We start from the raw sequence: 12902 nt of genomic DNA, 5'->3' as shown, positions 1-12902 counted from the left end.
ATATATCGATGATTTGTCACTTAGCATAAAATGTTACGCTTTGGGAGTGAGGATGTGTTGTATACTTACAGGACAGCAGTATTTCTTGAGTATTTCTTCTTCAGTGACCTTTCTCACTCACTGTGTGTTAATAGACCTCTCTGGATTGAATCATACTTGTTATTAATCTCTGTCTCTCTTCCACATCATGTCTTTATCCTGTCTTCCTTCTCTCACCCCAACTGGTCACAGCAGATGGCCCCGCCCCTCCCTGAGCCTGGTTCTGCCGGAGGTTTCTTCCTGTTAAAAAGGAGATTTTCTTTCCCACTTTCACCAAAGTGCCTGCTCACACGGAGTCATATGATTGTCGGGTTTTTCTTTGTATGTGTAACTGTATGGTTTACCTTATAATATAAAGCGCTTTGAGGCAATTGTTGTTGTGATTTGGCACTATATAAATAAAATTGAACAGAATTGAACAATGATGTGAGGACTCAGCCAAACAGTTGCCTGAATCTATAAGTTTTATATAAGATTTTGATAAAAGTTTCTACCCTTTCTCATCTTTGTGTGATTTAAAAGAAGTATAACATTTGGTTTTATAGCAATATGTTATGAACAGTTTTATTCCTGCATAATAGAGAGGACAGTCAGAGGTTGGAGCACTGTGAAACACTGTTAAAGTGACCACTCAAAAACCACGAAAAAACATGTAGCCCAACATCACCAGCTAATCTGCTATAGCATTTCATTGAACTATTTAGCCATTTAACAATTATATATATTACACAAGGTGGATTGTGTTCAATCAGCTTTGTCTCCTGAGGTTGAGACAAAGAACACTAAAAACGTGACGCACTGCCTTCTGAGAAACTCCCAATAATACCCATTATTCTCCAGTACTGATGAATCTCCTAGGCCCTAAAACTACTGAATCATACTGAACCCACTGACTCATTAGGCTGACTCTGAGTTTGGACTTTCATCCTTTGCACACTGTAAGGTCTTATCAGTGGCTATAAAACCTTCAGCCAACTGTTTTTTGACTTAAAAACCAGAAAATCCTGTGGGGTCCATCCAATGTTGAATCTTCACTCTAATTAAAATACAAGAGAAAGAGCGAAGTATTTCATTGAATGTTTTATTTGATACATGCAAACAACACAGGCGGTTGGCTAAAAATTGCTAATGCTACCCATTCACGTGCAAAGCAACTGAGATACAAAGATGAGTGACTCAATGTCAGAGTAATTTATGAAATACCAAACTAACAAACTCCTGTTACCAGTTTTACTTGAAGCTTTTTATAACTTTCCCTTTTTAAATAAATTTACATAAATATATACCTGTAAATACTATAATTTCAAACTGAATTTCTGTTATCACTGCAGCACACCTGCAGTCCCAACAAGAGGCCACAGTCCACAGTTTGGACATCACTCTGAAGGTAGATTTTAATATTAACGTGCAAAGACATGTAATTATTATACTACAGTTGGTAACTGATAAGTAATAAGTTTATATAAACATATAGACACAGAGACACAACTGTGATGTGTTGATTGTTTTTTATGTATTTAAAATAAAGTAGTGACTTGAATATTAGAAGATTTATTACAGAGAACGTATTAATAGTTATTTGAGATGAAGAGGTAAAAAAATCTTAACATATCTTGTTTAACTTTATATGATATCAAGCCAATGAAAATTATAATGTTACTCCTCCTGCAGCAGGTGAAGACTTCTAAAAATGCATCATCTACAGAAATAGAAAAATATTCTTGTTAATTAACAAAATAGTTCCTTCTTAAATAACATTGAGAACAAATGTCAAACTTACCTTTAAATGTCAAGGTCATCACTTGGTTTATATTTTTTATTTTCTTGTAATGGAAATGTTCTCATACATATTTTCTTCTTGTTCTAAGAAAACAAAGATTTGTAACAGTGCATGTAGGTATCCATTCAGATAATAATTTTGATTCTCTAATTTTTTTTATTTTGCTATAGCAGACATGTAAGATGACTTTAGATTTCAAAAAGAAAAAAAATACCATACCTGTGTTTTGCTTCTGAGGATTTTTGTTGAATCTAAATATTTGAAATAAAGCATTATTAAAATGTGGTCATGTAATTAAATGCAACACAAAACGGCAACACTAAGGTTTATTTGAATTGAACAAGGAATCCACAAATTTATTATTATAAAGTATAAGTGTTTATTCTGCATGATTAACATTAACAAGAACTGAAAAGAATTAATTCTTCTTTGTGATTACTCTGAGACCAGCAGAAGATGAACGTTAGCAAGTGACTGTTTGCAGAATACGAACCATTTGTAGAATCGTACCACTGAATACTAGAGATATTTCAAAGATTACAATAATTATGTATATTCAAAAAGGAAAAATGTTTTCCTGGTGATTTTTCAAATACATTCTTAACTTACTTTTTCTCATAAATGTAGTACCCTCCACCAACAGCTGCAGTGACGATGACACAACATGCGATTACTATTCCAGCGATGCAACCAGCAGCACATCCTGATGATTTCTCTGGAAAAATATTGGTAAAGATAATGAATACTTTTTTATACAAAATTGTCTTATCATCCCAAAACCATCCAATAGATTCTTTCTTTATTTGATTTTTATAATTTTAGAACTATCAGAGGGCTTTTGATTGGTGCTCTTGTTGCATCGAAAGTACTTGTGTTTGGAAAAGTGGTGGATGCACCATGTGGTTTCAGTTAACAATTTGCTGACAATTGATTAATGTCTTGCTAAAGGGTAGTGTGGTGTTAGAAACAACTGTTATGTTATCTGAAGATGAACCTCCAAAATTTATTGATAGATACGATGGCCCCTAGAGACAAAGCATGTATAAACTTCAAAAAACACGTACAAACTGAAAAGCGCAAACTCCAAAGCACGTTAAAACAGTGAAACACATGCAAACTCCAAAACAGAACAGATGTGCACCAGGACGCTAGGGGGAGTGTTGAGGTCGATTTGCAAAATAAACGGCAAGTTTGTTGCAAACACATGGAGTTGGATACAACCACACTCATGTATTCCAATAATTTTTACATTTTAAATGGACCTGTAACTACAACACACCTAATCCGGTCATTGGTACTTCCTGGCTTTTTGTAACAAAAGCTCAACAGCGCCCGTAGCATCCTGGAGCACTTCCGTTGTGTTTGTAAGTGTTTTGGAGTTTGTATGTGCTTTGTCTCTAGGGGCCACCGTAGATAGAAAACTAGAGCAAATGTACCACCTGTTAAACTTTCAATAGTACCATCAAAGAGTATGTACACACACAGATACCTGTTACAGTCAGTCCATGCACCACTGATGATGATGTTCTCTCAGTTATATTATTCCATGCTTGACAGGTGTAGTTTCCACTGTCAGAAAGTTCAACCTCTTCTTTAATGTACTCAGCTGAAATGGTAAGTATCTCTGTCCCATTAAAGAACCAGGTGAATCTGGCAGTTGGTGTGGATTCAGCAGAGCAGGTCAATTTTAAGATGCCTTTGATATTTATCTTATTTGGACCTTTGATTTGAACATTTTCTGGTCCATCTGAAAAACAGGTAAAAATAATAAATGTGTTCATTACTTTTAAATTTCTGCATCACTAGACTACATATCATATTAGTTGTACCATTCAAAGTTTGAAATTATTTTACTGTATGCATGAACAAGAAGTGTAGACTGACCAGGATATTACTTACAATTAACAGTCATGATGTATTTATCTCCATCACTGCTGATGGGGTTGCTGATATTACATAAATATTCTCCTTCATCTTTCCTATTCACAGTGTTAAAGGTCAACACTCTGTTATTGTCAGAAAGGGTCATGTTGTCAGTCAGGGTCAGATCTGAGCCATCCTTCATCCAGTTTCTGGTAAAGACTGAGCCAAAAGCCTCACAGGTTAAACTGACGGATGTTCCCTCAACTGGCAGGTTTGTTGATGGTTTGGCCGAAGCACCTGATATTTTCTCTGTTTGCCAAAAAATAATTGATTTAGAAAATAATTTATATCATAATAAGAAAAGCAAAAATCAGTGATGGTGAAATAAAAGAGAACAACTGGAAAATCTATAAAATGTGATTTAAAAACACCAAACAAAACCACAGAGATGAGGAGAACTCTTGAGATATGGTATGGTAATTCTCTGTAGAATAATTTACAGGATAATGATTAACACTAAATTACAGTTATATTATCTACAACTAAAAATATTTATTATTGTTTGACATTTTCAAACAACTTCACCTAAAAAAAAGGTCAAGACGTATAATATTAAAATTAAATGTGCCGGACACTTTTAAATTGCCTATTTATCTCCAATACCAAATTAATACTAACTGATATTAATTTGTGGAAACACAAGACTCTAATATCAGGCAGACACTTTTTATTACCCTATTTACATATAACTGATGTTTTGTGAGCAAATGAAGAGGACATTGACAAAGACAGACAACTTTTTTATGACTTTTTGAAGTAGCCAAGGATGCTACTTCTATAAGAAGGTTTATGCAGGTATGGAATTGGAGGCAGGGGTGGTAAGATTATAACATGATTACAGAAAAGCTCATGTCCTCTAACATTGACCCGGTAGCTTGAGGGTCCTGCACGGTATCAATGCTGTTTCTAGGTCTACGATCGTCTGGACAGAGAAGATTTTCCTGTTTTTCCTAAAGAGCATTTTGTTGTAAATTCTTTGCTCTGACTGAGTTTCTTTTTTCTATCAGCCCTATTTGTTTTCTGTGTGAGAAAATATGTCAAAAGCCTGCAGTATATCAGGAAACCATTTTATTTGAAAATTGTTTTTCTGTATTGTTTATCTCCACAAATATTTTTATATGTGTGAAATTATTATCTGAATATAGCTCTAGTCACAAATATATGCATGAATCACACACTTAAACAATAAATCAAACCTACCCAGTACAGTGATGGCTGAAGGCTCAGATGTTTGAGATCTCAGAGTTTTGCTGTTAAAGGCCTGACAGCTGCAGTTTCCACTGTTACTCATGTTAACATCCATCAGTCTGAGCGCTGATCCAGTATCAAGCAGCTGATCTCCATTCAGAAACCACTTAAACTGGGCAGGAGGTCTGGATCCAACTGAGCAGGTGAGGCTGATGTCTGACCCCACAGCAAAGTATCCTTGTGGAGGAGATGAGATCAAATTGATATTTTCTGGGCCATCTAAATGTAGAAGGGACATAGAAAAGTTACGTTGGGTGGATGAAAAATGTATTTCACACAACTACATTGCTTCACATCATGTCAACAGAAAAAACGATCTCATCCATCTTTTATTCAGCTTATCAGACATATCTAATATTCTGAAATCTAAAATGATGTCTAAACACTCTGATGCTTGTGTGCAGATGTTTTCAGATAAACTACTGAACATTTAGTTTAGTAACTCACAGCTGATGGAGAGGTTTATTGGATCACTGGTACCAGTACTGACAGGGTTGGACACATTACACCTGAATGGTCCCTGGTCAAAGCGGGTCACAGTGATTATAGTCAGATTGGAGCCTCCATCAGTGAGCTGAACTCTGTCACTTGCTGTAACCTCAGAGCTGCCGTTCAACCAGAGGAAAGAGAGAGAGGATCCAGAGGCAGAGCAGGACAGAGAGACAGAAGCACTGAACTCAACCAAGTCTGTGCTGCTGGAAGTTACCAACACATTGGAGACTTTCTCTGTGAAAGAAAAATACAACAATAGAAAATAAGCATTAAAATAATTACAAATCAATTCCAGCTGAACTATGTCATGTTAAGGAGGATATATTACATACACAACCTAAAATGACAGAATAGCAATAATTGTAAGAAATACTGTACCAATCAAAATCTTGAAATATTTTTATTTGTAAAAATAAATGAATCAACTCCCTTTAAGTGACTATTCTGAACAGAATAAATGAGATTAATTGAGTTCTCAGCTTGTTCTTTGCTTTATGGGGATCAATATTACCTCCAAATAAACCATTCAGTTTCTTACAGCCACTTTTTAAAAGTCTTTATTATCACAGTCTTAAGAAAAAGATGAATTATTGCAAGAATGTATTATTACAGAGTAGAGATGTAACAAACATGTCCAAATCATTACAGGTATTTTTACATGTTCAATATATTGTAAACTTGTTTAAATATTGCAAAAACAATTAAGCTGTTGAATTTCTACATCTGCTCACCGTATATCACCAGAGTAGTAAGGCCATTCTGGATTTTTCCATCTTGTATAATGTTAACAGTGTATTCTCCAGTGTCATCCAGAGTGAGACTCCTGAGCCCCAAAGACGCAGTAGATGGGAAGAAGGTGATCCTGCCTTCATACTCAGGTCCAGTAGTTTCTTCTGAGTTAATCATGATTATTATAGTCGTAGAGAAATTAACATTCCAGCTCACAGATTGAAACGGTTTCTCTGATGGAGACAGTGTTGTAGTGAACATCACAGTTCCTCCTACAGCTGCATTCAGATGATCATCGGGCAACACACCAACTCCTTCAGTGAAACCTGCGGGAGAAGAATAGCAAAGTGCTGTTGTTACTCAAACATATAAAACAGTTGATGAATATATAAAGATTATCATGAAATATAGCAGGTCTGAAGAGTTTGAGTTATTTTCATTAAAGTCTAATGTCCGCTTTTCCAGATAATACTACACACAATTCTGGTTGAGTTTCAGGAACTCGCTCAATAATCGCGTGGTTATTAAAACTGTTAACCAGCTGTTGTTTTTGGTGACTTGTTGCTATTCTAAGCCCTTGGCGAACAACCGAAGGAAAATCTGACTTTTTGTAAAGAGACCACAAGTTATACTGAACATCTTAATTTTGAGACTTACTTGCAAATGTCACAAAAACAACAAGAAGCTGTAGTAACGAAGCCATTAATTAAATATCTGTGAAGTGTGCAGTTAGTAATGTTCAACTATCAAAGTGACCAAAAATCTACTGACTCAGTATGGTGAATGAAACTCGACTTAACAAGCTGCAGTGTCAGTTTCATGCAACAGAAAACTTCTGCCTTCCTCAAGTGGTGCAACTGTGTTAGTACAAGATGTAAAACTTAAAATGTTGCTATAAAGACGTCCAGATGTCCAGTCACATATATAAAAAATCTCAAAAAGTTTAATTAATCTGTAGAAAATAAAGCAAGTCTGAAAAGGTCACGTTATTTTCATTAGAGGTTTTATTGGGAAAAAAAAGAAAAGAAAAAAGAAGCACACACAGCAGGTTAATTCAAGAAACAAAACTGACACTGACAGATTCACGTACAACATAATTTAGAAACGGGTAGCCAACAGGGGAGCCAACTGAAGCAACCTGATCAAAGGCTTCCCATATTTCTCCTGTCTCCTCTGTCCTCCATCTGAAATCAGTCTTGAGAAATGTGTCCCAAGTCCTGCATCCGGAGGAGAAAGGAGACACGAACTATAGGGTTTAATTGGAATAGATTTAAACTGAGATTCAGAAGGAAGCACTCAACTGTCTTTTAAATGTCTTTTGTTTCCACTCTTCTCTCTCTATACTCATGAAGAACAAATCAGAGAAGTAAAAAGAGTTAAAGTCGCATGATGAACAATTAACGATCAATGAAGAATGACACAAAGGACGAGGAAAACTACGGATTACTAGAGAATTATAAGGATCATGGCACTGCTCTCCTACTCTCATTTAAAATACTTTTGTACAAACCTGCTTCTTCTCTGATCCATGTTATCTGAGCGTATGTATTCAGGTTACATATGATTAAACATGAACTAGAAATGTATTCAACAGATGTCTCATAAAGTAAAAAACAAACAAACAATAAAAAAAGTAAAACTTTAAAGTCAGTGTGAGCAGACAGTTTTTTCTGCCACATCAAGCTCACCTGAGATGGACCCAAAAATGAAGAAGTATATCACAAGTGTATTAGAAAATGTTCCCATTTTTTAAAACAGTCCTTCACTCTTTGTCTTTTCCTTTGCTGATACCGGTACATGAATGTTCATTCAATATATGGTGTCATAAGGAAGTAATGTTGTTATTCTGAAAGGTTAAACTTCATGAACTTGTTAATCATTAACAAACCTTTCTACTAAATGTTTGTGTCAGATTCTGTTTAGTCACATTAAGCTTTCCTTCTGTACTGTAACAGCTAGTTACAGGATGTGTCACTTGGAAGAATTCAACATGATTTATTGTCAGAGAGAAATTAATTGATCTATTTTGTCAATTAGGTTCCAATGACTCATCACAGCAGTGACAGAACACAAGACAGGAACCCAGCCCGTCCCAGAGTCTAGATGTTGGTCCTGAAGATCAACCACTATCACACCAAAACGGGTAACAGACACGCTGGTCCACCTTGTCCATTTCATGCTTTGCCTCTCCAAAGGCAATACTGGGTTGTGAAGTTGGAGAAGTTTTGTGTGGGTGTGTGTGGAATTGTTGTCATAGTGATCCAACAAAACCATCAGGCAACACACCAACTTTAATTAAGCATATAGGAGACATTTTTGTTTGACTAAATGAAATTAAAACATTGCATTTGAAAATGGAAAAAAAAAATAGCTGTAATGTTTTTATTTAAGTGTTTAATTGGAAGTTCACCTGCAAAAAATATATAGAAATTGCTACAAGAAGCAATGATGTGACACTGACAGATGCAGGGACAAATCCAGACAATAGAGCCAAAAGAAGATACAAAAGAAACTTAACAGGTAAAAAAAACCTGACCAAAGGTTTTTCTTGTTTTTCTAAATTGTATCACCCTGTTTCCTCTGTCCATCTGAAATTTAGAAAAATATATCTCATGTACTCAGAAGCTTTTGGAGGAGCTATGATGAAAGATCAAAGGAGTGTCCTTTGCAGAAATGCTTTCATTCAGTGTCTAAAAGAGGAATGATATTGTTACGCCCCACTTAAAAACAAAGTGTTGTCTGGATGGGGAGTAACAAAGTGAAAAAGAAATGATAAACAGCCGCAAAGTACATTTATTACACAAAACAACTAAAATACAACTGAACACAGGGAAGCTCTTTTCTTCAGGGTCTCCAAGGCCAAAACAACAAACAAAGCACCCCCTTTCTAACTAAAAAACAAACCAAGAACTCTCTACCCAAAAACAACAATACAATGGCTGAGCTCCCTGTTCAGCCAAAAAACAGGAGAAAACAATTGCAACAAAAGAGCTTGAGCTGCAACACACCTCAGCTGCAGCTCATGAGGCAGACCTGGATCACAGGAGAGGGAGAAAAGGCTCTCTCACATAGGGATAGCCACTAGAGGTCAGCGAATGTAACAGATACACATCTGTAATATATAAACCATGGTGTGAGGAAGACTTAAAACTTCTGTTTCCGTCTGTTTTAGTCTTTTAGGATGATCAAAAAATTAAAGCGTTTTTGTACAACTTCATAAAGATAGCTATAACTTTTGATAGAAGACTCACATACACATATTTATGGCTTTATCTTATAGAATTCAATATCCCCGTGCTGGGCAAACAGGTTTTAAAAAATTCCTGTCCTCCATTATTTGTCTGTGTGTAAAGGGAGCTCTAAACATAAAGAAATGTTGTGATAAGAAAACAATTTATGATGAAGCTGTTCCAATGATCACATTTAATTGAGCTTTAAATCGGGCTTCAGAAGCACAGATGTATCATTTAAAGGATTTTTGCCCTGACTTCTGTTTCCTCACTGATGAAGATTAAAGCAGAGAAGTAAAATCAATTAAAGTGACACAAGAAAATTTGTGTATTTAAAATTCATTGCGACAACAAGGAGATGTAGATAAAGGGTTACAAAAGAAGAAAAGAAACAAAAACAAAAAGGAAAACTCAAAAAACAAAATAAACCCAAAACAAACAACTTGTGTGATTTCAACATTCAAGAATCAGTGTTCAAAGACTGAAAGAAATAGGAGCATTAAGGATTACCAGAGAAACGAATCAAAACACGGCTCTGTTTATCTCATTTAATGTATACCATCAGTACATAAACCTACTACGTGATCCATGTTATCTGATCTTATCTGAGTATTCTAACTATTAATTAACTAAACTATTAATAAATTAGCGCCAAGTTATCTTAGTGAACTTCTCAAATCACATACTCCTGCTAGAACACTTAGATCTGCCACTCAACTACTTCTGACCCAACCCGGGGTCGCGGAGTATGGGGGTGCCTACTGGGGTCAGCGGGGGAGCTGGCCCCAGGGAGGGGTCACTTGCCCCTCCCTTCCTTCCCTCCCCATCTCCAGCTGCCTCCCTCTTCCCGCTCCACCACAACCACCCACACATGCAGGGCCTTGGAGTAGGGGTATGTCACCAGGGTGCAGAGGAGGCTACCCCCCCCCCCCCCCCCCTCTGTCTCCTTCTGGCTGCCTCTGCCTCAATTTTATCCCACAACTTAGACGTTCACATTACTCACACTCTCATTACACATAGATATAGGATCTTGGGGGTGGGCACGATACACGGAGTCCAAATTACCATCAGGGTGTACACCTCACCCCTGGCGTCGTTGCCCACCTCTCAATTTTAAATACACGTAGACATTGAGGGCTAGCAGGAGGGACTATGCGCTTACCTGCTGCTCTCTGGCAGGTAGCGCCATGCCCTCCTGGGTTTTAAATGCACCTTAGAACACACATGCATCAACATTACAATGAGCGGGTGGAGGGAGGTTTGGAGTCTTCTCTCACCCCCGTTCTCTGCGGCCCGCTGGAGCTAGGGGGAGGAGTTGGCCGTCCGACTGCGGTCTGGAGTGTGGGGCCTCCCTGCTGCTGCGGAGTCGGGGCGGTCTGCCTCCCCCCACCGCAGGGAAAAGGGTAACACCACCTGGGTCTGGGTGCAGTTCCCCCCTCCAGGGGCAAGGGTACCTAGACCCGGTTCGTAGAGTACGCTTGGGGAGTGTGATCGTGTGTACAGCGTCTCTTTATGTCTGTCTCCACGTTGGTTGAGTGTGGAGTAAGTGCATATGAGAGCATGAGGGGGGGAATGGATGTTTGTGTCTGTGTGTGCCTGTATGTCTGTGTCTATATGTCAGGTTGGGCATCAGACGCCACCTCTCTGGGGACATCTCAGGCCCTCCAAGGTTTGGAGGCCTATCTCCCCCCACCACCACTTCCCCTGCCAGTGGCGGACTCCCTCAGACATCGGTGCGTTGGTGGTTCTTTGTGTCTGGGGATGGGCGTCCGGGTACACACCAGCTCACTCCTTGGCGGCCGCTTGTCGGGGCCTGGAGCCTGGGGCTCGCTCGGGCCACTTCGGAGGTGGGGTGCCCCCGGCCTCTCGGCCTGGGGCTCGGTCACTCAGGCACAGCTGGCTGCCGGCGGAGCTCACGGGCGCGTCACTGCAACTCCCCCTGGCTTCTGCTCCGCGGCTGCTGAGTGAGCCCTCATCCGGGACTCTCCTCAGCTCTTTCTGGGACAGTGGCGCGGCTGCCCCTCTGTTGGTCTTCCTTGGTCTCTTGTGTTCTGGGGGCCTCTGGATGTCTGGAGTTTTGATCTCCTCCATACCTACTTCATGCCCTGGGGGACGGGGCTGTGGCCCCCCCACACCCTCTAGCAGATCATTACATGAAGGAACCTTTTAAAAAAACAAGCGCGTCCATGCTCACAGGTGTACACACGGGTGATCACACACACAAACTACACCCTTTTTGGCTCCTACCTCAAAGCACACTGTGTTCTGTTGATCTTATGTGCTGCACAATAATGTTTAATATTTAGTATTTACTGTCATATTCCCATATATCATTGTGATGTTGTTTATTCTATTACTCTTGTTCTCTTCTGCTTGTTTTCCTTTTTCTTTCTCAACAGGTGATCCAGGTGATCGATATATGCATTTTCTTTTTCTTTTTTTTTTCTCTGCCCATTCTGTTGGTTTTTGTTTTTTGCCCTTCTCCCCCGTCCCTCTTCTCAGCTGTTTCTCTTTCCCTCTTTCTTTCTCCCCTTCTTTCCCCCAGTCAAGTCTGTCCCGTATTCAGCAAGTGAAAATAAAATAAACAATAAAAGGTGAATCAAATAGACCATTATGGCAAGGCTGGGATGGTCAATTTGGTAAAGTAAATCCGTTGGGCATCTTTTTTTGCCTTTAGACAATAATTCTGATGGCAAAAGAGCCAAACGGGACAGGCAAAAAAAAAAAAAAAAAAGGATTACTAGAGAAACGAATCAAAACACGGCTCTGTTCATCTCATTTAATGTATACCATCAGTACATAAACCTACTACGTGATCCATGTTATCTGATCTTATCTGAGTATTCTAACTATTAATTAACTAAACTATTAATAAATTAGCGCCAAGTTATCTTAGTGAACTTCTCAAATCACATACTCCTGCTAGAACACTTAGATCTGCCACTCAACTACTTCTGACCCAACCCAGATCTCGGCTGAAGTCCCGGGGTGACCGTGCATTTGCTCTGGCTGTCCCGGTACTGTGGAATACCCTCCTCTCGACCTCCGCACATCTGATTCCATTGCACTGTTCAAATCACGACTAAAAACCCACTTATTCAATCTTGCCTTTCCCTCTAGTTAATATTTCTTTTATGATTTTATATTATGCACTTTTATGCTCATTTAATTTCTTGTTTGCTCTGTACCTGTTGCTTTCCTATGTATCAGTGACAGCTACCTGCTTGCATACTTAGTACTTGCTTTGGTCCTATTTCTATTATCGTCCTTCTATTCTCTATGTTACTTGTTAAGCACCTTGGCATACCCTTGGTTTTTAAGTGTGCTTTATAAATAAAGTTTATTATTATTATTATTATTATTATTATTATTATTATTATTATTATTATTATTATTATTATTATTCCTGTGTAGAATATTCAGGTTTCAAATGATTATACATGAACTAGAAGTATTCAGCA

The 12902-nt window shown here is 38.3% G+C and overlaps 1 protein-coding gene across 1 annotated transcript; it reads right to left on the bottom strand.

Annotated features, from left to right (window-relative positions):
* Positions 1-1549: 1549 nt before the first annotated feature.
* LOC147319034 (cell adhesion molecule CEACAM5-like) lies at positions 1550-7995 on the bottom strand. The gene is made up of 10 exons (XM_086309969.1): positions 7900-7995; positions 6214-6537; positions 5438-5716; positions 4943-5209; positions 3719-3991; positions 3309-3566; positions 2429-2534; positions 2039-2070; positions 1820-1902; positions 1550-1738 (listed from the first exon to the last, which is right to left on the bottom strand). Exons 1-9 carry the CDS (start codon positions 7955-7957, stop codon positions 1856-1858), a joined length of 1644 nt encoding a protein of 547 aa, XP_086166095.1. The 5' UTR covers positions 7958-7995; the 3' UTR covers positions 1550-1738; positions 1820-1855.
* Between the last annotated feature and the right edge of the window lie 4907 nt (positions 7996-12902).

This window comes from Aulonocara sp. 'chitande type north' Nkhata Bay, linkage group LG11, assembly GCF_057382095.1.
Source record: "Aulonocara sp. 'chitande type north' Nkhata Bay isolate Kocher_YH1m ecotype deep benthic linkage group LG11, A_spYH_male_GT1.1, whole genome shotgun sequence".
NCBI lineage: Eukaryota > Metazoa > Chordata > Actinopteri > Cichliformes > Cichlidae > Aulonocara > Aulonocara sp. 'chitande type north' Nkhata Bay.
This window is presented reverse-complemented; position numbering and strand designations above follow the sequence as displayed.